Source organism: Chionomys nivalis, chromosome 12 (assembly GCF_950005125.1).
Source record: "Chionomys nivalis chromosome 12, mChiNiv1.1, whole genome shotgun sequence".
In the NCBI taxonomy this organism is placed as follows: Eukaryota; Metazoa; Chordata; class Mammalia; order Rodentia; family Cricetidae; genus Chionomys; species Chionomys nivalis.
Window position 1 is genome coordinate 74,293,282 of NC_080097.1, and position 26,299 is coordinate 74,319,580.

Below are 26,299 nucleotides of genomic sequence, written 5' to 3' on the forward strand. Positions count from 1 at the left end.
GAACAAGATATTGATGACATCTCTGAAGTCCTAGTCTTCCTCAAGGACCCACAAATGATAAGCAAGTCCCCTGAAATCTACACCAGTTCTCTTTCCCAAGCTTACACACACTGTTAACAGAAAGAGCAATATCATGTTTCTCAGATCCCATGCTCACAGACTGCACAAGCCACCTCCCGGGTTATAGCACTTGGAGGGGAGCAAGGAGGGGGCAGGAAAGGGGTGGGATGCGGGCACATTCAGACCAGGTTAATAACGGTACTCAGTTTCCTCTATAGTTTATTCTCACTGCAGAAGTTGTGGAGACAGGAGGTCTCGCTCTACACAAAACAGTGTGGTCAGAGCCGCGGCAGCCCTTCCCACCCTGATGCCAAGCCCCAAGCAGTCTGACCTGAGCTCTCTCCCCTAGGTGTGCACTGATAGCTACGGAAGTTAGTGCAGCCACATGGCCAGGCCCCGCTCTGCTGCCCCAGCTCCCATCCTTCCACCACTATTCTTCACGCCCACCATTTCCCGTTCTTACTTCCTTTTTACATGCTGGGTATTTCTGTCACATTTTAAGAACCACTGGCAAGCATCCCCCAAAAGACAACCATTTAAGCCCATTGCCTTCAAAGGCCTGAAGAATCAAGGCAAAGCCACTGCCAGCTTTGGGGAATGGAACACCTATCTCCCACCCTTACACACACACACCAACTCTCTACCCTTGCAAACACAGGATACAGAGAGGGAGTGATGGGGGCCCCACGGCAGCTGTGACAGCTTCTCATTCCTCACCTACAGACACCTGGTCAGGGAGAGAAGACACGAGACTTCTCAACACCAACATGGGAGAGGGGATAATTTAGGGGCCTGGATCTCTAAGAGATATTAGGACATCTCTCCTAGGAGCTAGAGGAAATCACAGGTTAAAGGTCAAGGTTAGGGTAGCAATTAAAGATCAAAGTCGTCTCTCTGCATGATCTGCCCATCTTCCTTACTCTAGCCCAACGCCCCACTACACCTCCCAGGTTAGCGCTGTGGGAAGTGAAGCTGGGTTCCACACCAGGGCCACGAGGGTCATTCAACAGGAGACCTCCATGGTGTGCCCCGGGGGTGCAGACGGCAGAGTCCCAGACTCGCTACTCTGTGACAGGGTACGGGAACGGGATCGGCTGCCATCAATGGAGGCCGCACTGGTCAGTGAAGCTGTACGAGACCGAGACAGGCGAGTCATGCAGGATGAGGCCACTGTGGAAACAGAATGATGAGCCAGCTCTAGATTGAGAGACGGGGGGTTCAAGACTCAGCCTCAAACAGGTCCGCCCTCACCATGACCCCCCTTTCCCCTCTGCCCCAGTACTCACTGTAGCCCATGCCCTGCAGGAAGTACTTGAAAGCCTCAGTCAGCTTGCCTGGCTGTGGGCATATCACAAGGGAAGGGGACAGTCAGAGAGATAGGGATCGACACCAGGAAAGTCCAGCGACAGAGCACAGATGAAGGACACTGATAAATCCCACTTCCCCATCCCATGGGTGGCAGGACACTCACCTGCGTCAGCTGCGGCTGGCCTCCAGAGTCAGCCATCTGCTCAGGAAAGGACACAGGGCTGCATGAGATGATCCAGGCAGAGGAAAAAGGGCCCTTCCTACCAGCTCCCTCGATTAGTGCCTTTGTTCTGCTCCCCTGACCCACAATGAACCCGCAAGGCTTAGACGCTGGAATTTCGAGTATGCGTGGTCCTGGACAGGCTTGGAGGAGGACTACTGACCTTGAGGAAGGAGGTCTGTGTGGGGTCCAGCTTGGAGTTACATTCCACCTGGAATAAGTAGGGGCAGAAGGAATGAGCTGCCCTCCCCACAGCCCTTCCCCTCCGAGGGACCCTGTTCTTTTCCATTTCTTTGTTAGCCCCCTACCCAATATTTTTTTTCTTTTGGTTTTTCAAGACAGGGTTTCAGTGTGTAGCTCTGGTTGTCCTGGAACTCACTTTGTAGACCAGGCTGGCCTCAAACTCACAGAGACCCACCTGCTTCTGCCTCCCAAGTGCTGGTATTAAAGGCGTGTGCCACCACCACCCAGCTCCAATTGTGTCTCAACAGAAATAAAACTTCCTAAAGTTGCTCCTCCAGTCCCAGAGTTTGCCCCTTGGCAAGATCCACTTCTGATTGCAACATTCCCTCACTGCCCTGAAAGTCGCTACTGACCACAGCATCTTCGTGGGGCGCCTGGTCTCCGACCACCAGCATTACAGGGCACCTAGAGGCACAGGGTCAGGGGGAGGCAGTGAGCCCTGCCCTTCCTCACACACCACTTCCCACAGCCGCCTTTCTCCTGCTGACTCAGCAAGAGCACCCAAAGGGGCAGGCCCAAAGGGAGGCAGCCTGCTGCACAGAATGGAGTTAGAGGCAGGTAAGTTCTCTACAAGGGTTAGGGGTGCTGGTACCAAGGGACAGTCCAGGGACAGGGCAAAGCAGTATCTGCCAAAGTCTTACTTGAGGGTCATCTCGCCACCTCGCTCAAAGTTCAGGTCTCGGCGGCTGGAGAGGGTTCAAAGAGAAGTTGTTTTTGACAGGCAATGTTGTCTATCTAGATAAGCTACCTCCTCCACAGGAAGATAGCTCCCTTTTTTATAGTCAGCTGTTAGTGATGAAAAGTAAACACCAGGGGCTGGGGTTGCAGCTTGCTGGTAGAGTACCTGCTTAGCATCTACGAGGGGAGACCACAGTAGATGGCAGGGACATGCCAAAAGCACCCCACCCCACCAATAATCATTGGTGCCCTAGATCTCTGGTCAGAGGCACCTAAGGGTGAGGAAGGGCACAAGAACGAGAAATACGGGGCTGGAGAGGTGGCTCAGTGGCTAAGAGCATTGGCTGCCCTTCCAGGAGACCCAGATTCAATTCCCAGCATCCACACAGCAGCTCACACCTGTTCGAGGGAATCTGACACCCTGCACGCTGCACACGGAACCCTGCCTGCCCTGCACGCTGCACACAGACCCTGCCCTGCATGCTGCACATGGAATCCTATCTGCTCCACACGCTGTACAAGGAACCCTGCCAGCCCCACATGCTGTACACGGAACCCTGCCAGCCCCACATGCTGTACACGGAACCCTGCCAGCCCCACACGTTGCACACAGACCCTGACTGCCCTGCACACTGCACACGGACCCTGCCTGCCCTGCACGCTGCACACGGAACCCTGCCTGCCCTGCACGCTGCATGCTGCACACAGACCCTGCCCTGCATGCTGAACACGGAACCCTGTTCACACCACACGCTGAACATGGAACCCTGCCTGCCCCACACACTGCACACGGAACCCTGCCTGCCCTGCACACTGCACACGGAACCCTGCCTGCCCTGCACGCTGCACATGGAACCCTGCCTGCCCCGCACGCTGCACACGAAACCCTGCCTGCCCTGCATGCTGCACAGAAACCCTGCCTGCCCTGCACGCTGCACACGGAACCCTGCCCGCCCCACACACTGCACACAGAACCCTCTCTGCAGTTCCATCTCCTCTCCACAGCTCACTCACTTGTTGTAACTGTTCCAATACAGTTCAATGTTCTCCAGGTTAGGTGCATGAGTGATGATATTTCTGTACTTTTGTATCAATTCAGAATTTCCAGAAAGCTCTTCCTGAAGCACAGAAGAGATAAAGCAGGGTTAGGAAAGGAAGTCAACAATGACTAAATTATCTCCACACCCCAGATCCTATCCCAGCTAAGGAAGTCACCCCAAAGCGTTCAAGTTCCAGCTGGTCACTTCTACTTCTGCCTTCCATGGCCACTTACCTGGCTGAAGAGATGCCCAAGGATCATCTCCGGAATGGAAGAGGTAAGGCCGGTCAGCTGCAAGGGCAGGTGAACAAGTTCAAGATGTTGTCGGTAAAGAGACCAGGCAAAGCAACTCAGCTTCATCTCTGTGCCCCCACACCCTCCTTGAAAGTCTGAACCTGCTCGGTTACACTGGCAGTGTCCCACCCTAGACGCCAGATCGTGATCCTCTCCAAACCTTGTGGGCTGCCCAATCCATCCAGCCCTTGGCATTGGGATCAATGTTGATGAGAACGAGCCCTTCGACTGTGTCCGGGTGGGTCAACTGAGGGAAGACAGCAAGATCAGGAGCAGCCACTCCTGCTCTCTCCCCTGCTCCCTATTTCCTTTCAAAAGGCTGGAATTCAGGGATGTGCACCATGCCTACAGCAGTCTGTCTACCGTGGGGTGCCTCCACCCCAGTCTTACAGCGTATCGTGACAGGATGTAGGCTCCAGCTCCAACACCAACTCCAATTATTGTAGAGAAACTGTGAAAGAGAAACGCAAGTGTCACAGACTCTGGAAGCCCAAACTTGCCACAGCCCGGTCTCTTCAAATTCCTCACCATCCTTCCCGAGGTCACAGCCACAATAAAAAGGACAACAAAGGCCTTTCTTTTTGGGCCCCAAGAACTCCTGTGCTTAGTGTAGCTCCCTGAAGTCTATGCTCAGCTTCCTCTCGGAGAACTAGTGTCTTGAAAAGAAACACATACATATCTCTTCCTAACACACAGCTCATTCATTCTCAATCAACAAGTTCCAACTTGTTCTGAGCCCTGGTTCCTGAGCAACAGGAACTAAGGACCTTAAAGCAAAATATTGAGCAGGTGTGATATCAGTGAATGGAAAGAATGGAGAAGACGGGCAAGGAAATAATCCAGAGTTACTGAGAGCCAGGTGTCCAGGAAATGCGAAGCCAGGGAGCCCAGGAATAGGGCCGGCAAGATGGCTCAGCAGTCAAGAGCACTTGCTACTCTTGCATAGGACCCAGACTGAATTTCCAGCACCTACATGGTGGCTCACAAGAATCTATAACTCAAGTTCCAGGAATTCCAATGCCCTTTTCTGGCCCCTGTGAGCACCAGTCATGTGGATACTCATACAGACATGTAGGAGGCAAACACTCATACACATAAAATAAAAATAAATAAATCTGAGAGTGTGAATACCCTTTCTCTTCAGTATCTTCCTCTGCGGGCTGGAGGACCCTTGTGAGGCTGATCTTCCAACCCCACTAACACCTGACTCCCAGTGTACCAAATGTGACTAAGGAAGACAGGAATGGGAACCAAGACGGGTCTATCTAGTTCCTCGGGGATGAGATCATCTGAACCTCTCCTTACCTAACTCCCAGATCAGAGAAGCTGCCCCCAAGCCTAGACGGGACCCAGTACAAACCCTTTCACTCTTCCTCTCCCTCAGGAGTGAGACTGCTCTGATAGTTCCAGTCAATATTCCAAGGCCCTGCCCTTCCCCTAACAACCAAGGCGGAAAACACGGAAGAAGAAGAATATATTGAGACCAAAGTCAGCTCAAGAACCATAGTAGCCACATTCTAAGGGCCTCCTTCCGCTGAAAAGAAGACTGGTTGGAAGGACTCCAAGGGGGCTCTCACTTTAAGTACTGCAGGATGCAAGGAATCATGTCTGCAAGCTGGTCCAGGGACGGGTACTGGTACCTAGGAAAGAATGTTGACGTTACCAGTCGGCCCCACAAGCCTCGCCATCCTCTGCCAGAGCTCTCTCTGCCCCCTCGCTCCTGCCTCTCTAGTGCAGTGCACTCCTGTTCACCAGCACCCAGTCCTCTGTAGTGCAGTGCACTCCTGTACACCGGCACCCTGTCCTCTCTAGTGCAGTGCACACCCATTCACCAGCACCCCGTCCTCTCTAGTGCAGTGCACTCCTGTACACCAGCACCCCGTCATCTCTAGTGCAGTGCACACCCGTTCACCAGCACCCCGTCCTCTGTAGTGCAGTGCACTCCTGTACACCGGCACCCTGTCCTCTCTAGTGCAGTGCACACCCGTTCACCAGCACCCCGTCCTCTGTAGTGCAGTGCACTCCTGTACACCGGCACCCTGTCCTCTCTAGTGCAGTGCACTCCCGTTCACCAGCACCCCGTCCTCTCTAGTGCAGTGCACTCCCGTTCACCAGCACCCCGTCCTCTCTAGTGCAGTGCACTCCCGTTCACCAGCACCCCGTCCTCTCTAGTGCAGTGCACACCCGTTCACCAGCACCCCGTCCTCTCTAGTGCAGTGCACTCCTGTACACCAGCACCCCACGCACCTGCTTCTGCAGAGGGGTAAGGAACTAAGTCTTACCCCAAAGGGAACACAGGAGCCCCTTCTTCCATTCCAGGGGCATCCACATGAACCCGCACAAAGTTCTGGATGATTTCTTGCATATCCCCGAACTGAAACAGTGGCTGGAAGCAGGATTTATCTAGAAAGAATCCACATTCCCCACAACAACAAAATCAGAAGGAAAATGCATCCTCATGCTACATTCCCTCCTCTTGCTCTGATGCCAGCTAAGCAGGAGGAGAAACTGTCTCTGCAGCATCATACTGAGGACGGCCCCCAGACACGCTGGGGTTTCCCCTCCCCTCCTCTTTCCAGCAAGGAGAAGAAACGAAATGTCTTACAGTTGAGTCCTACGTCATGGTAGGTGAAGATCGCTGGGCGTTTGGGTTTGGGGGTGCCATATACGGTAAAGGTGACGGAGCCATAAGGCGTCTCCACAGAGTGCGTCTGTAGGAAGAAAGGTACCATCAGGGAGAACACACACTGAAGGTTTTCAGAAGGGGGAAGGCCAAAAGAAGACATGATTGATTGGTTAAGAACAGGATCAATGGGTTTTTAGGAAAAGGCTGACAGCAGAACTGGGTTGGAGGGCAGGAAATAATGACAGCCTGGAGATTAAGGAACTCTAAAGAGAGAAAGAAGGGAAGAGAAGAGGGAGGTGGGGATGGGGAAAAAGCGCAAAGAGCCAGACTGGGACCCTCTCAGTATCGGGGAGAGAAGAGCACAGCCTCCCACCCGGCACTGTCCAGTTACCTGTCCCTGGTCCAGGAGGATTCGGGCAGCTAACTCGGCCTCCTGGAGAGACACACAGACAGAGACACACAACCAGAGTGACAAACAGAGAGAGGCACAAAGAGGTAGTACAGAGAGACCAACAGAGACCAAACACAGAAAGGTTGACAAGAACAAGACAGGAGAGGATTGAGGTTAGTGACGAGACAAGGTCTGGGCTCCCTCTTGCAGCGTCTAGGACAAGAGATGGGAAGAGAAGGGTAAAGGAGGGATGTGCATTAGAATGAGAGCCATGGAGCTAGGGAAGCCGGGAGGCAAGGGGGATTTGTCAGAGTATGGGACAATGTGGCAGGGAAGCCAAAAAGTCACCATTAACCTTGGCAGTTTCAGGCGTTTGTCCTGGCAACAGTGGCTTCTCCTCAGTGATCTGCACCTCCTGCAGTTCTGCCATGGTGGCCTGGCGGGATAAGAAAACAATAAATCAGCCAGGCAGTGACGGTGCGTGTCTTTAATCCCACCACTCAGGAGGCAGAGGCAGGTGAATCTCTGTGCATTCAAGACTAGCCTGGTTTACAGAGTGAGTTTCAGGGCTACGGAGGGAAACCCTGTCTCAAAAAAAACAAGAAAAGAAGGAAAGGAGGGAGGGAGGGAGGGAGGGAGGGAGGGAGGGAGGGAGGGAGGGAGGGGAGCAGAGAGAGACAGAGAGACAGAGAGAGACAGAGAACGGTAGGAAGAAAGACAACAATAAGCCTGGAGGCTGCTCTCAGCCCAGGTCAAAGCACCGCTTCCAGGGTACCGAGGAGAGCTGCAAAGGATGGCAGCATCAGGACAGCGGTCTCTTCAGACTGCCAGCCCCGTTGCTGCCCCTTCCCGTCTAACACTCACACCTCCCTCTTGAATGTTCCACAACATCCTCTCCTTTCCTGCAGGGAAACACCAGGGTGGGGAAGCAATGTGGTTCCGGTTTCTTAAGCTATATTTAGGGGCCACCCACACCCCCTGCTGTAGCTCACTGACTGGGCACACTCAGTGTGTGTACCAAGTGTACCAAGGGACAGGATAGTGAGAGTTCACAATTGACTATGACCTTCAACTGTAGCTCCAATGCCAGCGTCTTGAGGGGCTAAAAATGACTAAGGTAATGAATGGCCAACTGGAAGGGGTCAAACAGAGGACACAGATATCCAATCCAACCAACGCCTCACTTTCTCTGGCGGCTTAAAACTCTTCCCTTCCAAGTACAAGTAAATGAGCGTACATCAACACTGGAAGGTCTGGAGAGTCGTCGAGCACCCACACAGACTTGCAAAGAAAGAAGCCTGGCGCTTGGGATGGGTGGGGTCAATTTACTGAGCTCCTATTGGTTGGGTGCGGTGAGGCTAGAGGTCAGGGTTCTTAGTCCTGACTCTGGGGTCTGAGAAAACACACGAAGGTGAATGACATGGGAGACAGACTTCGGTCTTTTAGGGACATACCGCCACAGCCAAGACCCAGACTCCCAGGGTCACTAACCCTCCCTAATCTCCACTGAGTCCAGAGAACAGTCCTCTCTAGGCGTCGATCAATACAAGCTGGAGGGGCCTGCGGCGCAACACAGGCAGGGTACGGAGAGAAGGGAGCGGTGACATGGGGACAGAGCATGACTGTGTCAGAACCTTTGGGTCCTACCCCACTGCCACTACCATGTGACCTTGTCCGGTCGGCTACTACTCAGTTTGGACAGCTCTTAGTTGATATGTAAGTAGTTCAGAATGACGTTTTCCTCCACCATTTAAAAACAAACAAGTCATGCCTTCATTTCTCTCCTCCACCAAATCTAACTGGAGGTCTAGTGGAGAAAGCCAAGGGGGTAATAGGGCGGTCCCCGTAACCTCTCGACTTCCCCGACTGCATGTGCCATCCGGGAAAGGATGAGTAGGACCTGTGACTGGCCGCTCCCTGAACCCGAAACCTGGCCCTATGAGTCCCTGGCAGCTGGTCCTCGTCAGGACCAACACTCTCGCACGGCAGACACGTAGCACCCAGGACCTGGACACCATCTCAAGAGCGCCCCAAACACATCTTTGTAGCGCCTTCGCCTTTGTGCGCAGCAGCGGAGCGTCTCTCTAGGACGGTCCCTTCCCCGGAGCGGAGCCCGGGCACCAGGACCACAATGCCCACCCTCCCGGCCCGCGCCTTCCCAGCCCAGCTGCGGCGCACTCGCCCCTCCCCCTACCTGCTCCAGCCGCCGCGGACGCTGCCACCTTCACTTGCCTTTGACTTAGGTCCGCCCTAGCTTCGGCTTCTCACAGACCCGCCCCGAGTCCGCCCCTGGGCCATCTCCCTACAGATCCGCCCCGACCCCCATAAACACGCCCCGGTACCTCGCCCCGGCAGCTCGGGAAGAGGCGAGAGGGGAAGGCTAGGGAGCACCCTGTGGGGGATGCTCGTAGGGTCTCCTCCCGGTGCTCCCCACAAACCCGAGCCGCCGCGTGAAGTGGGTGTGCGCAGGGACCCCTTAAGCCTCCAAATGACCCCCACGCCCACCTCAGCGGCGCCCCCTACTGTGACCTGGCTCTGCCAGGCTCGCTTTTGGCTCTCTTCCCAGACCCCCAGATTGAGTGGCGGCGACGATAGAGAGGGGAGGCCAACCCAAAGTGCCCAAGTCCCACGATTTCAGCTCCGCCCGCCCGGAAGCAGAGAGCTAGGTCAAGGAAAGGGGGAGGTGGGCGAGGGCCACCGCTCAGACCCGGTCCCCGGGCAGGTAGGGGCAGTGGTGCCAGCGTGTCTGGGGACAGGGCGTCGAGGGCGCAAGAATTCCGAGCGCATGGGGTGCTGGTACCTCCTCAGCCGAGTCCCGTCGCCTGCTCTCTGGCCGCTCTGTGAGAAGTTGGACAACAAGCAAGGGGGGCGGGGTGGAAATGCTGGGGGCCGCTATAAATAGAGGGTGAACGAAGGAGGGGGAATATGGTGGCCAACGGCGACTCCCGGGTCAAGGCCCCAACGCGGGGGGTGGAGTGGGCGTAGGGGAGGGGCTGGGGACCCCCAAGGGCTCTGACTCCAGTGTAAACAGGCGCGGAGGCGGAGCTAACCCTGCATGGGTGGAGTAAGGGTTTGGGGAGGACTCGCTGTCCTGGGCTGAGACCCAAGAGACCCTGTGGCTGAGTCGCTAACCCCTCCCAGTCCAACCCCGAAAAAGAGGGCGAGATCTGCTCAGAAAGGCTGAGTGGCGGTGCCCCCTTGCAGATGTCTCCTGAGCTGCTGGCTCCTGAGCCGACTCTCATGTCTAGGTGGGGTTATCATCCTATCCTAGGCTTTCACAAGATTCACATCTGAGACACACCCTCCTTGTGATCCTCAAAGGAAGGCTTGCTGGAGTGGAATAGTTGATGTGGCTGTGGGGAGAAAGTTGTGTTAGGCAGCTAAATCGAGTTTCTCCACAAGTCCTCATTCTCGCACCCCTGCTCCCAGGATCAAGCCTACCCCATCCCCCTTCAGCCCAGTTCCAGACTTGCTGTTTCAGGGGCTGGGCGCCAGGCCAGTTGAAAACAATGTCCAATGGAACCAGAGCTGCCAACGGCAACACCAGCACAGACTGCTCTCCCCAAGACCCCCAAATTGCCCTCCCCCCTGCCTGGGAACTACCCTCATCACCCACAGCCCCCCTCCCCAAGAAGCATCAATGCCCCTTTCATCCCCACTTGGCAGGTCTGTTGGAAAGAAGGAGAAGCCGAGAGGGATGAGGAGACCTGGGTAGGCTCAAACACAGCCTTCAAAAAAACACCCTAGACCTAAAGAGTTTCCTATATCCCCCGAATGGCGCCTCGAGTTTTCATCTGTTCTTTTCTCCTGCTCCCTTCATAAGAATTGCCCTAGAAACTGGCACGAAACCTAGCAATCCAGCTTTCTGCCTAGCCCCTGCGTGCAGGTTTCATGCTCTCCTGGACAAGAGAAAGAGCACAGCTACAGACGGGTAAGATAGGAAAGGACTCGACAGCACGTGTGACGGACTCAGCCCTTCAGCCTGAGGACTTCTTTCACATGTCTAAAGTAGCTGTACTTGGAGGGGGGAGGAGGGATAGACTGGAAGGTTCCAGCATCTAAATTCGTCTCTGGGTCAGAATGACTCAGGGGGAACCTGATAAGGGGCAGACACAGGGGCTTGGGGAGGGCAGAAGGTGGGAAGTTTCCACTGAGATTGGCTATTTGCTGGACCTAGGGGTCTCTAGGAAGCTCCTGATTACACAAAGAAGGCTGGTTCTGTTCTGCCCCAGAGTTCTTTACTGTCAGAGCAGGCTCAAGACAGACATGAGTGCAAGTGTCCCATATGGACAGGATCTGACCTCCCTTCTCTGGGCCAAAAGCAGCTTCAAACTATGCCTTCAGCTACCTGACAATTTCCAGCACTCGTAGCATGAGAACCACCAGAGAGATGACATTCAGAAAAGTGCTGTGTTTCAGTCAGCTTGTGATCCAGTGATTGAGCAAGAACATAAATACAGAAAAAGCTAGGGGAACTAGAAATAAGACCAATGTATAGAGAACAAGTCTTAGAGCAGGCCCCCACCGAGTCTCCATGGAAGAGAAGGGATTTTCATTTCCGCAGGATGATTTTAGGAAGCTGTGATGACGAAAGAACAAATTAGAAATTAAGAAATGCTTAAAATAATTTTTGCAGTACTCTGACAGTGAAATATGCACTAGCAAAGCATATTATTTAGTGCTCACACTTAATCTTTCAGGGCCCCTGGCCGTACTTCTGGAACCTGCACCCCAGGAGGCTGGAGCCCACAGGCTAAAAGCCATGTTTCTCTAATTCAGAAGAATGAGGTTTATTTGCTAGGGTGAAGTGGGATATTTGAGTGGGAGAAAAGGACGTTTTATTCAGGCAGAGAGCAGAAGAGAAAGTATAGGCAGAAATGCAAGAGCGACCCTGAAGAATTTCAGAGCAGGTAGTACGTGTAATCCCAGCGCTCCATTAACGTCCCTAACCTTACAGATGTGGAAATGAAGCCCAGAAATGTTAATGACTTGCCCATGGCCACCAGCTGAAACACACTTAGGACTTGAAACCAGACTCATTCCCCTCCAGAGACTATCTCTTTCCAACAGGTAGCCTCTTGAGTGTATAACTATTATGCCATGAGGGCACTGAGTAAAAGCAGTGTTAGTGACAGGCAGAAGACACTTGGTGAGTTAGGCTGGGGCCAAGTTGTGTCCTTGAAGGCTAAACAAAAAGATTTGGCAGTAAGAACCACAGGTTATGCGTTTTCGAAAATCTGTTTTATTTTCGTTTCTGTGTCAGAGTGTGAGTGTATATGTGGGTCTGCAATGGCCATGAAGGCATCGGGTCTCACGGGAGCTGCCACCACGGGTGTTCGTAGCTGCCTGGTGTGGGTGCTAGGAATTAAACCCAGGTCCCCTGCAAGAGCCTTGTATGTTCTTAACCACTGAACCATCTCTCCAGTCCTGAGTCTTGAGTCATAGCATAGTCATTCTGTCAGACAGGGTATCAGGTATTCTCACACTAGCCACATGCCTAAGACTGGCCTTGAACTCATCCCCTGACTTGGCCTCCAGAGTTTTGTATTACAGACGCGTCACGGGTCATAATCTGCTCTTGAACAGGAATAGCGGATAGAAAATCCTGTTTGGAGAACATTACACTAATGGAAAAGGGTAATAGAGCTAGTTTGGGGAGTAGAAAGGAGCAAAGCATTGAATTTGGAAAAGGGGTCATTCAAAAGCCTCAGAGAAGAGGCCCACATAATTCTCAGGATGTGATGTGAAAAAGACTTGGACCTGGAGAGAGAGCTTAGTGGTCACAAGGCCCACCTGCTCTTCCAGGTGGGGTTGATCCCCAGCACCTACACAGCGGCTCTTGACTGTCTGTAACCTTAGGTACAGGGGATCTGATGCCTTCCTGATAACCTCTTCTGGCCTCCATGGGCACGGCCCACACATGGTACAGAGACATATGTGTTGGCAGCACAACTGTACACAGAAAATGAATTTGAAAAAGTCTTGAATAGGGATGCAAGACTAGGAATGGAAAGGAATGAATTTATTATTTGTTTGTTTGTTTGTTTGTTTGTTTATAGGCCAGGCTGGCTTTGAACTCAGAGATTAGCCTACCTCAACTTCCTAAATGCTGGGATTAAAGGCGTGTGTCACCACCGCTGCCGCCACCACCACCCACCCCGCTCCCAACAGTAATAAATTTATAAGATTAAAAACTGTTTATGGGAATTATAGGAAACTATGGGAATTTATAGGAAAATAGGGCCTGATTATCTAAGACAAGAAAGTGATCAATCTCTGCAATGGGATCCCGGAATCTCATCTCTTACAGAGTGGTTGTCCAGAAAGAAACCACGAAGGCACATTTGGAGCTGCTCAGAAGCTCATCTGGGGTTTTGAGAGCTTGAGGCTTACCCCCCCGCCATATTCCACATTACTTTTATACAGATTGCTTCTACTTCAAGTCCTCCGCTTTTCCCTTCCTGAGCCAACAGTAGACATGCTTTAAAATCCCTGCTGGGGTTGTTTTTCTGCACTCAGAGGGATTCTGCATGCTGGTCAGTACTCTTGGAGATCAGCCAGGAGAGCAGTGTTAACTCCAGCCGGCCTGTTCACCTCAGTCCCAGATGCTTCAGTGTTTTGGGCTCCTCATAATGTACATGCTAAAATGTTGCCTCCCAACGTGATGGTATTGAGAAGTGGGACTTGGGGGGCTCATGACAAGGTTTCAAGAATTAGACCCTTTACAGGCCAAGGGAGTTCTACCACCCGAAGACATAGTGAGGCCAGAACCCATAAGGTTAGTAAACTGGGCTGATGTGATTAGGGGCGTTTGGTCATCTGAAAACACTAACAGGCTGGCAGCTTGCTCAGTTCGAAGGCCACGCCCTGCCTGATTCCACAGTCATTACACAGCTTGACGTTCTTGTTCATTCTGATGCCGTGGCTGGACAACTGATGTCATGTAACACTGTGACATCACAGTGTCCTTTTCTGCTGTCTCCCTGTTACCACACCTTCTCCCCCGTTGTCTGGTTCCCATAATAGCTGCACACACTTGAACACAAGATCACAGACACCATCCGGGCACCCAGGTATGTGAAAGTGGGAGGGAGGGAGGATTGCCAGTGCACAGGAGGGCCGGGGAGGGAAGGCTCCTGCTGTAACCGCAACAGAAAGGTGGAAAGGTGAGGAGGCTGGAGAGCAACAGGGACGGTGACGATTGTTCCTGGTACCTCACTCCCCAGTCCCCTCCCCTACTGTCTGCCTCCACCACCACCTGCAGTCAACCATGGCTTCAGAAGCAGAAAGAACATTCCATCGGTTTGCTGTCTTTGGAGATTCATCCAGCAGTGGTACTGAGATTAACAACAAGAACTTCTCCAAACTCTGTAAAGACTGTGGCATCATGGACGGCAAGGCAGTGACCTCCACAGACGTGGACATTGTGTTCAGCAAAGTAAAGTAAGGAGCCAAAGGTGGGGGTGAAGTGAAAACATAGTTGGTCACGGCACGGTTCTTGTCGTGTTTTGGGTTTGTTGTTACTTGAGACAGGGTTTCTCTGTGTAGCCCTGGCTGTCTTGGAACTGACTCTGTAGACCAGACTGGCCTTGAACTCAGAGATCCGCCTGCCTCTGCCTCCTGAGTGCTGGGATTAAAGACGTGCACCACCACTGCCCAGCCAGATGGTCTGATAATGGAAGATTTCTAAGGAGTGCCTGGCACCTGCCAGGCACTGTCCTGGTCCCTGTCCTCAAGATTCATTGTCAGGATAAAGAGGCCATGACTAAGAAAAAGGTAGACGTTGGGAGGCAATGACTTCACACTCCACAGTTACTGAGTTTCTGTCTGACTGGCCAGGGCCAAGAATGCCAGAACCATCAACTTCCAACAGTTTCAAGAGGCGATGAAGGAGCTGGGCCAAAAGCGGTTCAAGGGGAAGAGCGTAGACGAGGCTTTGGAGGGCATTTATAAACTCATGGAAGGCAAGGACCCTGCTACCACTGGTGTCACTGTGAGTGATGGTCTCCATTTTGTGTCTGTCCTTCTTCCCTCCTTTTCTCCCTTCCTTCCTTCCTTCCTTCCTTCCTTCCTTCCTTCCTTCCTTTCTCCCTCCCTTCCCCCTCCCTCCCTCCCTCTCTCCCACCCTCCTTCCCTCCCACCCTTCCTGTCTGTCTGTCTTTTTATAGCAGGACCGTACTGTTAGCTTAGACTAGCCTGGAACTGGCTGTGTGACCTAGGCTAGTTTTGAACTAAGGTCTTCATACTTAGTCTCCCTAGTGCTAGGATTCCAGGTGTGTGCTGCCACAGCTCCCTTAAGGGTAGCATTCTTCCTCTCCAGCCCAGAGCCCCAGTTCCCTAGACTTCACTGCTCTGGCCCCAGCTCCCATTCAATGCCCCAAATCCTGTGAGCAGTGTGGCTCAGGATACAGAGTAGAAAGCCTCTACTGGAAAACTTTAGACTGTTGTCATCATTCTGGGAGTAGGAGAACTGTGGCGTGGAAAGACAGACTTGCTCCGGCTCCTACTGGCGCTTTCAGCTGCACCCTTAGCCACGGCATAGCTATTTCACTAGTGGTGTTCAGACTCACTCTCAAGTCTCAGGTCTGGTCTAGACACCTCAGCATTCTGTGACTTTGGAGGCACATTAGCATTGAAGGAACTTGGTGCCTGCTCCCCCAGTTCTGCTCCTACATATTTTAACTTCAGACCTCCCGCCTCTCACCCCTCTTCTTCCTAAATTGTTTCCTCTGTACAAATAGTGCTTTCAGCTCTGCACACTGGGGACAGGGCTTGGGACTGAAGCCCTCTGGCAGTAGCCTGATCAGAATAACTCCTCTGGACACAGAGAAATCCGCTGACCTTTCCGGCGGCAGAACCCTCCTGTCTCGTGAGTAGATAGCTCTGTCAGAGCTCCTGCCCACAGCCGTGTCTGGGCCTCAGAAAGCAGCACCATGCCAGAGGCAGGACGCGCACTCCAGCATGTGCTCGAAGGCTCTAAGACTGTGTGGGGAAGGGTTGCGATACGCAGGGAGAGGAAGAAGGCTCAGACTACCCCTCCTTCCCCTGTTGCAGAAAGCAACAACCGTGGGTGGAGTAGACCGACTGACGGACACCAGTAAGTACACGGGCACCCACAAGGAGCGCTTTGACGAGAGTGGCAAGGGTAAGGGCATCGAGGGACGGGAAGAGGCCACAGACAACTCAGGCTATGTGAGTGGCTACAAGGGGGCTGGCACCTATGACCAAAAAAACAAGTAGAGAGGAGCCATCTTCATCCGCTAGTTTCCTGACCCCGGAAAACTAGGAAATAATAAACTTTGTGTGTGCAGCAGCTAGTGAGTTCTATCTCATGAGTACAAGGACCGATTGGTCCATAGACAGAGAAGCGGGAAAGAGAATGCCCACGAAGCCAGGGGTTTCAACCATGGACCCTCTTTCCCTATTAAGCCCCATGCATACCAACCATAATGAAGTAGTCTCCTTGGCAACCGCTCTTGAGAACAGGACTGGGGAATACATTTGGAGATGAGTTACCTCAGATGCAGAAGAAAAAAAATCGCTTACTGTGATCACACATCAGTGGCCCCCATTCCTTCTACCTCTCCAAAGGGAGTCATAGGTCTTGGTTTGACATACCATGTCCCAGATAATCACTGGGAGCCTTTAATGTGCCTCCCAACTTGCTCATCTGTTAGAATCCAGGTTTTGTTGGGAGATAGATAAAAACCAAGAAGGGAAGCCTAACACTGTTACAAATCACAAATCTCTTTCTCTTTGTTTGTTTGTTTGGTCTGGTTTTTGGGACAGGGTCTCACTTATGAAGCCGTAGCTGGCTTGGATGCCAGGAACTCTAGATCAGGCTGACCTTGAACTCACAGTATGAAGGGCTTCACTTGCCCCCAACTCCATCGTCCTTCCGAACAGTTGTGAAGGGTCGCCAGAGGTGGTGACACTGAAAGCAGGGAGGGAATTGAATCGCAGTGGAGTTGAATGTGTTTTTCTTAACTTTTCATTTGGAAATTATTACAGCTTCACAAGAAGGCAATGCAGAAAGGAGCTCATGAGCCTTGTGCCCAGTTCCCCCCAGTGGTTTTTCCATGACTGGAAACTGGGTTGCCTTTTCATCTGCCACCTGAGTGGCACAGACCCCAGAGTCTGGGAAATGTTGGGTAGAGATGAGGGCAGGGAAAGGAGATCGAGAGACTTTGGGAAGAACAGAAAAGATAACTTGAAAAGACCAGAGGCTGGGACAAGGCAGGCAGCATGGCTACCAGTGGGCAAGTGGGAAGAGCAGGGAGGCAACACTGGGCTCCACGTGGGAGGAGGTGGGGAAGGGCGGGTCACAGAGAGGGGGCTGGGGGCAGAGTGAGCCTAGGGGTCGTCCGGAGGTTCCCAGGAGCGGCAGGAATTATAAGGGAAGTGGGGGAGACTGACACTAGAAACAGGGATAGAGAGAAATACTGGGACTGGGTGCCTGTTGCTATGGCATGAGTTGGGGCCTGGGCCTCCATCCAGAAGTGGGGATCTGGCCCAGTAGACGGACAAGCTCTGCCAGCTGGACACCAGCAGCTTCTTGGGTGGGTTTTACTGGCGCTGGGCAAGGGAGGCTCATAGTGGGGGTGATGGGAAGGTGCAAAGAGCCTGGAGGAGGGCGGGGCTCCACCTCAGAAGCCGGGAATAGGCTTTGGGGTGGCAAGTACAGGACCGTCGGAGGTGGGTCTGCTTGGCAAGCCTAGTAGAGGCCAATGATGCCTATAGGTTCAGCATTTTGCTTGCTGGAGCAGAGCAAGTACAGCCTCTGGTTGGTCAGGGTGCTGTTGTAGCTGCAGCTGGTTGGCGGCTGTTTGGAGCCCAGGGTGCAGATGGTGATGGGGAAGGAGTTCTGAGTGAGCGTGCAGTACTCATTGAAATTCTCGCAGAAGTTCTCGCTGTTTCTGCAGAACTTTTGGATGCCTTCCCAGGGGGCATGGACCACGTAATGGATCTTAGGGCAATACCAGTCCTGCATTCTGCCCCTCACATAGGCCATGAGCCCGTTACAGTACCCGTGAAAATCCTTCGGGTAGTTAATCCTGGGGTAGTCAACGTGTAAGGTGCGGAAGTTCTTGATGGCGATCTCCACCTTGATGCCTGTCACCAGAGTTGGCCGTAGGACAAGCTGGAGGCAAAGGAGCCAGACCCCGATTCGCACCATGCCTTCTGCTGGCAGAGTTACGGTAATGAGAGGCACGTTAGGCCCGAAGAGACTGTCCACCCTGCCCAGAGCCTCCTGTATTCTCCCTTTGGGCCTCCCTTATCCTCGAAGAACTGCTCAGTAACTTACAGATCCTGTAAGATGAGGAACTTGCTCAAGGCCCCCACTCCTCGGTCTCCAGCCAGCCCTTCTCCTCTGTGGTGCACCACTGAGTCTGTCTCACCCAGTCCTTGGGCTGCTGGGCAGAGTGAGAAAAGCTTCTGAATGCTCCCTGCTTCCTGGCACTCCTTACTGTAAATACAGGAGTGGAGAGCCGGCAGCGGCTGCAGGCAGAAACTGAAGTCAGAGGAGTGGGAGGCAGGGGTGCATCCTGCCTGAGGCCACTTACAACCTAGAGGTGGGATGATAGGAGACTGAAAAGGTTTCTGGATAGTCTGGAAGGAGGGACCGTCCCCTGGGTTTGAGAAACCCTGTGCTAAGGGCGTTATATGAGTAGGAGGAAAGACACACTGCTGTCTGATCTCATCTTTGGTGTCTTCAGAACACTCAGTTCCAACCTCCTGGCCAGAAACCCCTAAGTCCCTGGGCCTTCTTTGATGCTTGCTCTGGCCCACTGGTCCCGCTTTCAGCAAAGTAGGAAGGAAAGAACCATCTTGTTGCTGAGGAATGAAGTGTTTACCTTTGATCAAGTGTCATCAACGTCTCATCCCACTTACAAGCCCCGGGGGCAATGGGCATGGGCACCTCCCACCAAGATGACTGAGAACAAAGAGCCTTCGCAAGTGCTAACGGTGCCAACACCCTACACCTGTGACCCGAGGCCTCTGAAGCCTCAGGGTGGCTCTGAGAGCACGCCAGGGACTTGACAGAATGTGAACCACTGGGGCAGGTCAGATTCTCAGTATTGGCTGCTTCGTGATAGCTTGTCCTGCGGAGGAAAAGGGTAACAAGTCCCTCAGCCTTCTATCAGATGTCTGGATCTTCTTCAGAGTCAAGAAGGACCTGCTAGCCACAGACCTTACAGTCTCTTCTTCCTGCAGGCCTTCTGCACATTTGCACATTTGGGGGCTTTATTTGGTGATGGGGTCTCACTATGTAGCCTAGGCTGGTCTCAGATTGGTTATCCTCCTGTCTCAGCCCCTTGAGTGCTGGAAACACAGGCATGTATCACCCACCCTGCTCCCTGGGCTTGCTCTCAGGAGAACCTCTTCACCTTCAGCAGTAGCTGAAGGGAGACAGAAAGACCGGGTACTCTGGGGTTCCCTGTGGAGCTCAGGGGAAGGAGGAGTTGGTCCCAGAGAGCGACAGCTTGGTGTCTCTCTGTGGTCCTTCATTTGCAGCCTCCTCTGGATTTGCTCTTCCCAGCTGCACAAACAAGATTCCAAAATTAAATCCGTTCTCCTCAAACTTAGTTCTCTTGTGTCTGCCTTTATTTCCCTGCTGCTATGGTAAGAAACTGACAAGAGCTGCTTCAGGGAACAGGGTTTATTCTGGTTCATTTATCAAGGAGAGCACTTTAGGGTGGGGAAGTCAAGGCAGCTGGTCACATAGAATCCAGTCAGGAAGCAGATATAAATGAACACTGGTTGCTGCCTTCTTCATTCATTCATTCCCTTCTTCATTCATACAGCCCAGGACCCCAGCCAAGAAACAGTGCTGCCCACAGGGACTGGGTTTCCCCACCTCAATTAATGCAATCAGGATTGTGCCCCAAAGATGATTACGATGTCAATCATGAGCTTTTGCCTAGTGCCTGGCTTGTGACTACTCAGTAATGCACACGAATCCGTAAGCCATGTAGCCCTCAGGATCTTTACTTAAAACTCTCCCCAAATCAGTCCCTCCTTTTACATGGACACCATGCTCCGATTCCACGAAGTCTCAACTGTCTTTCATTCCCACGGGGCTGGAGAGATGGCTCAGCGGGCAGGAGGACCCGAGTCAGTTCTCAGCACTCCCTCGGTGTGATTCACAACCACCACAACTCCAGTTTCGGGGGATCTGCTACACTCTTCTGGCCTTGGGGTCTGATGCAACATCTCTGGCCTCATCACCAGGGATACAGGTGATGTACATATATTTGTCCAAGCAAAATACTTGTATACATTAAAAATAAAACCTTAAAATGCCCTGTTTTGTTTAACCCTTCACATCAGTTTCCTGTTTCTTACACTATATAATCCTGTCAGCTTCTCATAGGACACAAGACTGTCAGGATCTTGCTCTTGCCTGTCTGTGTGTGCATACATCCCTGCCAGCTTCCCGTCACCTGTGTCCATGCTGTCTCCTTTATTCAGAATGTTGCCGATCTTCATAACGAGTTCATGAGAGAATGGTCCTGGGGTCTCACCACAGAATTCTCAGCATAGACGACCTCCCCTGAGGGTTATGCACAATTCAGACAAGTAAGGGTCAGGCCCACAGAAGCACGTGGCTGTCCTTGAGGCTGCAGGACGGTGCCTAAGCCTGGCCATAGTTGTGCTTTTAGGACCTCGACAGAGTCTTTGGTCCCGGTTTGGGCCATGCTGCCACACCCAGCCTCCCTCCAGGCTGCAGTTGGAGTTGTTCATCAATCTCTTCATCCTCATCGCCACTCGCTAGTTCCTCCACCCACCGGCACTTGCCCCGCACATAGGATTCCAAACACTGAAAGCACACTATAGCGGAAGGGGTCTACGTGTGGACAGCTGCATCCACATAAAGCCTGGGGTCCACTCACTGGCTCTGGGCTCATCTTCCGTGAGGTGAGACACCTTCCTTAGTTCAGAAGGCTCTGAGAATAATGTGTTATAATAAGTATGAAATGTCTTTTAATTATTAAACAGTGTGCAGATAGGTAACTGGAAACGCGTCTCCTAGGTTCTACGTTAATTCAGAGCCTCATTTATTCCCTAAGCAGACCTAATGGCAAATACAGATCCTTGCACCCCCAACCCAGAGTCCCCTCGAGACCAAGCCTCTGGGACTCATCTCTACAAAGCCTCCAGTGATCACTATGACAGAATTTTAAAAAATGGTTTAATTTATTCCTTGGCGATTTTGTACATGTATTTACATGATTCTTACCCCCAGGCCCTCCTCCAACTCCTCCCAGACCACCTTTGCCTTCTCCCATCTTAGTGTCCTTTAAAAATAATCTACCAAATCCAATTAGTGCCGCTCACGCATGGGTGCAGGGATATCTGGACCATGGGCACCCCACCAGGGGATAAGCTACAAGGAGACTGACCGCCCCCCAGAAACCAACTGCCGATGGTTCCTCAGTACTGGGTGGGGCTTCGCAAGCCCCTTCTCCTTCACGCTGGAAGTGTGGCTGCCTTGAGCAGCCGCGGCTGTTGTGAGAGCGGCAGCCTGTCCAACTGCTGGGATAGTGTCCCTATAGTGTGTCCAACTGCTGGGATAGTATCCCCTATAGTGTGTCCAACTGCTGGGATAGTATCCCCTATAGTGTGTCCAACTGCTGGGATAGTATCCCCTATAGTGTGTCCAACTGCTGGGATAGTATCCCCTATAGTGTGTCCAACTGCTGGGATAGTATCTCCTATAGTCTGTCCACTCTCCTCCTTGATACTGCTGGGATAGTATCTCCTCCTTGATGCTGCTGGGATAGTATCCCCTATAGTGTGTCCACTCTCCTCCTTGATGGTCCTGAGCCTTCCAGGGAGGACGTTAGTGGGCGAATCCAGACTTCTGATGATTGATAGTCTGAGAGAAAACAAACATGTACGAAAAATAACCAGAATCCAGACAGAAATTTGATGTATTATGATGATGATGATGATGATGATGATGATGGTGATGATGATGGTGATGATGATGGTTTTATAGAGAGTCTTTGAGTTATTGTCCCTCTATTATGTATGTAGCTCTGGCTGTCCTGGAACTCATTATGTAAATCAAACTGGCCTAGAACTCAGAAATCCACCTACCTCTGCCTCCGAATGCTGGTATTAAAGGCATGTGCCACTACTCCAGGCATAATTTCTTTTCTTTTTTAAGGTTAACTTTTTGTTATTTTTAAAACGATGTATAGGTGTGTGTGTATAGAGGTATGTGCACATGCGTGGATAGGTCTCCATGGAGGCCAGAGACATAATCCCCCGGAGTTGGAGTTACAAGCAGTTGTAAGTCCCCTGATGTAGATACTAGGAACTGAACTCAGGTCCTCTGGAAGAGTAGCAAGTGCTCTTAACCGCTAAGTCATCTCTACAGCCCCTCAAAAGACAGTAAATATTATAGAATGCGGAGATGAGAAAGACCTCATCGCTGGCAGCTGGAGACGTATCTCAGTTGGCAGCGTGTTCCAGTCTCTGGCTTGATCCTGAGCGTTGGTTGCACCTGAAACCCCAGTACTGGGAGGTTGAAGCAGGAAGATCAGGAGTTCAAGGGCACCCTCAGCTACACAGCAAGATCCAAGCCAGCCTAGGTTACACTAAATTCTGTCTCAAAAAAAAAAAAAAAAATTAAAACCAAAATTATCTCTGAATTGGGAGGATATGAAAAGTTCTCCTGAGGAGGGAGGTGGTTATCCTGAGAACCCTGGGCCCAGTCTCACTGGGCTGTTAGAAGTTAAGCAGCATGAAAAATATATTACGAAAATCATGTCTCCCCGTGGCTAGGACACTAAGTGGGAGAAAAGTCAGAGACAAAGTTAGAGAGGCAGGTCTGCCAGACGGTGGTAGACTTGAGTAGGGCTAAGGAACTAATTCTGGATATAACTAAGGCTTGTGGCGCTGGAAAGGGCTTAGGGCACCGACCAAGCTGATAACCTCGCCCTAAGACCAGGTCCTCCTAGCTTCTCTAAAAGGTCTAGGAGCCAAGGATTCTAACCTTCGGTCAGGGCCGCCTCCTGCAAACCCACAGCTGTTCCAGGAAAGGTCATGGGAATCCAGAGACCCGAAGACAGTCCACAACTGACCCCGGCTTTGCAGTGCGTCTCACTTTCTCCAAATATAAAAACAAGCCTCTTGCCCTTATTTACCCAGGATCTACATCAGGCTGACAGAACTTGGATCTGCTCCTGGCTGGAGGGAAACACTCTCCCACGGGCTTTCCAGTGGTATCGAGAGGCTGTGTGGAACTCCGGAAGAAAGGCTTGGCTCGGAGGGTAGGCACTCATCCAAGTCCAGCCTCCCTCTTCCCCACCCGAGCTCCCTCCCAGTGTAGGCTGGAGGAAGCGGCAGCTGTTGTCCTGTAGGGAACACAGGCAGCGATCCACCTGGTCCTGCTGGGATTTTCATAACACCCACCAGGCCACGGTGGAGGCTCTGCCTTCTCCCTTTCCTCCTGTGGTCCGCATTCTCTCGTCTTTCCCTCCTTTTGCCGTGAACGCAGTGAACGTAAAGTGGCAAACTATCCTACCGAGTGCAAAGCGAAGCCAACCTCGCCAGTCGGATAGTGTACGCCAATAAAGGCAAATTCAAGTAACAAAGAATTCAACCTGAATTGTGTAGACTGTAGGACTCTACTTTCCTACTTCAACTTCTGTGTGCGACTTGACGCTCCACCCCCTTCCCCTTTGAACTGAGATGGTAGAGCCTTGTTGGTCTGTCGGCACCCAGTAGGAAGGCAGCCTCTGGGAAGCCCAGAGCGGCAGAGTTAGGAGCGAATAGGTTAATACAGTGACGGTGATTGAAAACAGTACGGTTCAGGTCATGGTTTGGAAGCACCACACTTTGGGGGGACTGTCCCCTCCTTCCCCCTAGCCTGCACTTCCAGGGGCAGAACTGGACTGAACTGACATGATTTTGGCCCATGACCTACTTTAAAACATGGGTTCTGGGATTCAGTGTGTGAAGGCATGTGTCAGCATCCTGCCAGCCTGAGTTCAGCCCCTGGTACCCACATGGAAGGAGAGAAATGACACTACAGCTTATCTTCTGAGCCATCACCTCACGTGATTGTGCCTGTGTCTCTACAGCAGCGTGGTGTCATACTCTATCCGGAAGTCCTGACACCTCAACAGAGAAGAGATCTGCTTTCTCTCTTCAGGGCCAAGCCTCCCAGAGGAAACACAGTAGGGCCTGTGTGAACTTGTCCTTGGCGCTGTCTTGCCATCTAGTGGCCTTGTCCTTCTCCAACACGACTTGTGTTTACAGAACTTCATCCTTACTACAGCTGTGCTGTCTACCAATGTGACCTCTCCCCGTCTCCAAACCTACTCACCTTCCTTGCTCAAAATCCCAGCATCCACAGGGAGACAGATGGAGGGTGTGACTGGCATACATTGCATGCAAGCCTAATATACTCAAAGGATTTATCAAAGTATATTTTTAAAAAATCCTAATTTCTAGAAAAAACACCAACTTCATAATCAACACAGTCCGTGTGATTTGTCTGTGGTTGTACCCCACATACATTAGGTGTCCTCAGAGTGAAGCTGCAGCCTCCCCTGTGTCCCTAAGGTCTCCCATCTCTCTGAGCCACGCTGCTCTCCTTGCTGTGCTCCTCCTGTTCCCGCTGTCTGTGCGCCTCACTGGCCTTGCAGCGCTGTCCTCTCATCTTGATGTCTCCATCGTAGTCTCAGCCACCCACCCCATTGAACCATTTTCCTCAGCTCTCATCTCTGAGCAAAGTTATGTGTGTTTTCAGTCTCCCCAACGTAATGCAAGCTCCTCAAAGACTGGGATTTATGTCTTATTCACTGATAAATATTGGATATATCACTACCTCACCGTAGCGGCTCTTGGTTTTTGCTTTTGTTGTTTTGTTGTTGTTGTTGTTTTGTTTTTTCGAGACAGGGTTTCTCAGTAGCTATGAAGCTGGTCTGGAACTCACTCTGAAGACCAGGCTGGCCTCGAACTCACAGAGATCCACCTGCCTCTGCCTCCCGAGTGCTGGGATTAAGGGTGTGTGCCACCACCACTAGGCAGTTGCTGCCCTATATAATGTTCATTGCGGGGTGTTAGGGGAGGACCTGAACCTAAGAGTTTGAGATCACTTGTTTACGTGTCATTTCTGAAAAGAAAACAGAAAAAATATCATTCACCTCTTTTCTGTCCTAACAGATACTTCTTAGCTCTGAGCATCACATTTTCAGCTCCCAGGAGCTCCCAAAGCAGCACAGACCAAAGCAGTAACCACCACAGGAGCAGGAAGTGCACAAGAGGGAGGGGCTGAGGCCGCATGCTGATGACATCTCAAACACAAACACTTGGGTAATGTTTAAACTCTGCAACTTTCTATAAAATAGGAAAGGCCTGCTGAAGAATGGGAGGGGCTAGGTGCCATCCCTTGGTAAGGGAAGGTGGCCTTGATCAGTAACTGGAACTGGAGAGGCTTGGAGACGGAAATCTTGAAATAACTGAGTTGTTGGGCAAGACACTGGGCAAGGTGACCGAGGATTCATCCTGTCTATTGCTGTAGATGGGTTTTTCTTTGGGCCGCCAGCTCACAAAAAAATGACAGAGACTTATTAATTATGAAGGCTCAGCCTACAGCTTAGATTTGTGCACTACGTCTTATAATTAGTTTAACACACTTATGTTAATCTATTTTTCCCGTGGCTTTACCTCTCTTCAGTCTCACATCTGCAGTTTCCTCTCTACTCCCTCTGGTGTCTCTCCTGCACCGAGAGACCAAGCATTGAAACACTCTTTCCACTATCTGGACTCAGCCTTGTAACTGCACCACAATGTAAATGCATTCAGTCCAACTTCAAAAGTCACCACAGTCTTTAACCTTCTCAGACTGTTTAAAAGTCCAAAGTCTCTTCTGAGTCTTAAGGCAATTTCTTAACTGTAAACTCTTGTAAAATGAAAAAGGCAGCCGTGTGGTGGTGGCGCACGCCTTTAATCCCAGCACTCGGGAGGCAGAGGCAGGCGGATCTCTGTGAGTTCAAGGCCAGCCTGGTCTACAAGAGCTAGTTCCAGGACAGGCTCCAAAGCTACAGAGAAACCCTGTCTCGAAAAACCAAAAAAAAAAAATGAAAAAGGCAGGTCCCAGTCTTCCAACATACAATGGTAGAGAATATGCATTGTCATTCCAAAAGGGGGAAAAGAGAAAGAGAGCAGAGTGGACAAATACTGGCCCAGAGTGGACTGAAACCCACAGGTCATTTCAGATGGCTTGTGCAGTATCCCATCCCCCACCTTTGTTGACTGCAACACACTTCTCTCTTTCGAGCTGGCACCATAACTTGAAACCTCAAAGCCCACTCCCAGTGACACACATCCATAGCTCTAGCATCTCCAACGTCTTGGGGTCTAATGTAATCCAGGATCCACCTTCACAGGTTCATGAAGTGGCCTCTCCAGGCCTGCAAT

The 26,299-nt window shown here is 51.7% G+C and overlaps 3 protein-coding genes across 8 annotated transcripts; 1 reads left to right on the forward strand and 2 right to left on the reverse strand.

The window, feature by feature from the left end:
• Nucleotides 1-262: 262 nt before the first annotated feature.
• Ndrg2 (NDRG family member 2) lies at nt 263-9,818 on the reverse strand. 6 transcript variants are annotated; one of them, XM_057785825.1, is made up of 16 exons: nt 9,660-9,818; nt 7,215-7,295; nt 6,860-6,901; nt 6,448-6,553; nt 6,125-6,245; nt 5,420-5,482; nt 4,233-4,293; nt 4,003-4,089; nt 3,783-3,839; nt 3,524-3,627; nt 2,473-2,517; nt 2,185-2,236; nt 1,752-1,799; nt 1,532-1,567; nt 1,347-1,398; nt 263-1,230 (listed from the first exon to the last, which is right to left on the reverse strand). In XM_057785825.1, exons 2-16 carry the CDS (start codon nt 7,287-7,289, stop codon nt 1,064-1,066), a joined length of 1,116 nt encoding a protein of 371 aa, XP_057641808.1. In that variant the 5' UTR covers nt 7,290-7,295; nt 9,660-9,818; the 3' UTR covers nt 263-1,063. The 6 variants fall into 6 exon arrangements, with proteins under 6 accessions (XP_057641808.1, XP_057641810.1, XP_057641809.1 ...); XM_057785827.1 differs by lacking the exon at nt 9,660-9,818 and adding an exon at nt 9,202-9,329; XM_057785826.1 differs by lacking the exon at nt 9,660-9,818 and adding an exon at nt 9,054-9,194.
• Nucleotides 9,819-14,129: 4,311 nt separating this feature from the next.
• Nucleotides 14,130-16,099, forward strand: Tppp2 (tubulin polymerization promoting protein family member 2). Its single transcript, XM_057786637.1, has 3 exons — nt 14,130-14,302; nt 14,699-14,852; nt 15,914-16,099. The coding sequence occupies exons 1-3, from the start codon at nt 14,130-14,132 to the stop codon at nt 16,097-16,099; spliced, it is 513 nt and encodes a 170-aa protein (XP_057642620.1).
• A 1,474-nt stretch (nt 16,100-17,573) lies between these two features.
• On the reverse strand, nt 17,574-19,108 carry Rnase13 (ribonuclease A family member 13 (inactive)). The gene has a single exon (XM_057786726.1). It carries the CDS (start codon nt 18,033-18,035, stop codon nt 17,574-17,576), a length of 462 nt encoding a protein of 153 aa, XP_057642709.1. The 5' UTR covers nt 18,036-19,108.
• Nucleotides 19,109-26,299: the final 7,191 nt, after the last annotated feature.

Bases quoted from the DNA above. Each gene is read 5' to 3' on its own strand.
- Ndrg2 (XM_057785825.1), bottom strand. From the start codon at position 7,289: ATGGCAGAACTGCAGGAGGTGCAGATCACTGAGGAGAAGCCACTGTTG. The intron at 1,568-1,751 runs GTCAGTAGTCCT...TTTCCTGAGCAG, and splicing joins CACAGACCTCCTTCCTCAAG to ATGGCTGACTCTGGAGGCCA. The intron at 1,231-1,346 runs GTGAGTACTGGG...CTGTTTCCACAG, and splicing joins CCTGCAGGGCATGGGCTACA to TGGCCTCATCCTGCATGACT.
- Rnase13 (XM_057786726.1), bottom strand. From the start codon at position 18,035: ATGGTGCGAATCGGGGTCTGGCTCCTTTGCCTCCAGCTTGTCCTACGG.
- Tppp2 (XM_057786637.1), top strand. From the start codon at position 14,130: ATGGCTTCAGAAGCAGAAAGAACATTCCATCGGTTTGCTGTCTTTGGA. The intron at 14,303-14,698 runs GTAAGGAGCCAA...CTGACTGGCCAG, and splicing joins ATTGTGTTCAGCAAAGTAAA to GGCCAAGAATGCCAGAACCA. The intron at 14,853-15,913 runs GTGAGTGATGGT...CCCCTGTTGCAG, and splicing joins CTGCTACCACTGGTGTCACT to AAAGCAACAACCGTGGGTGG.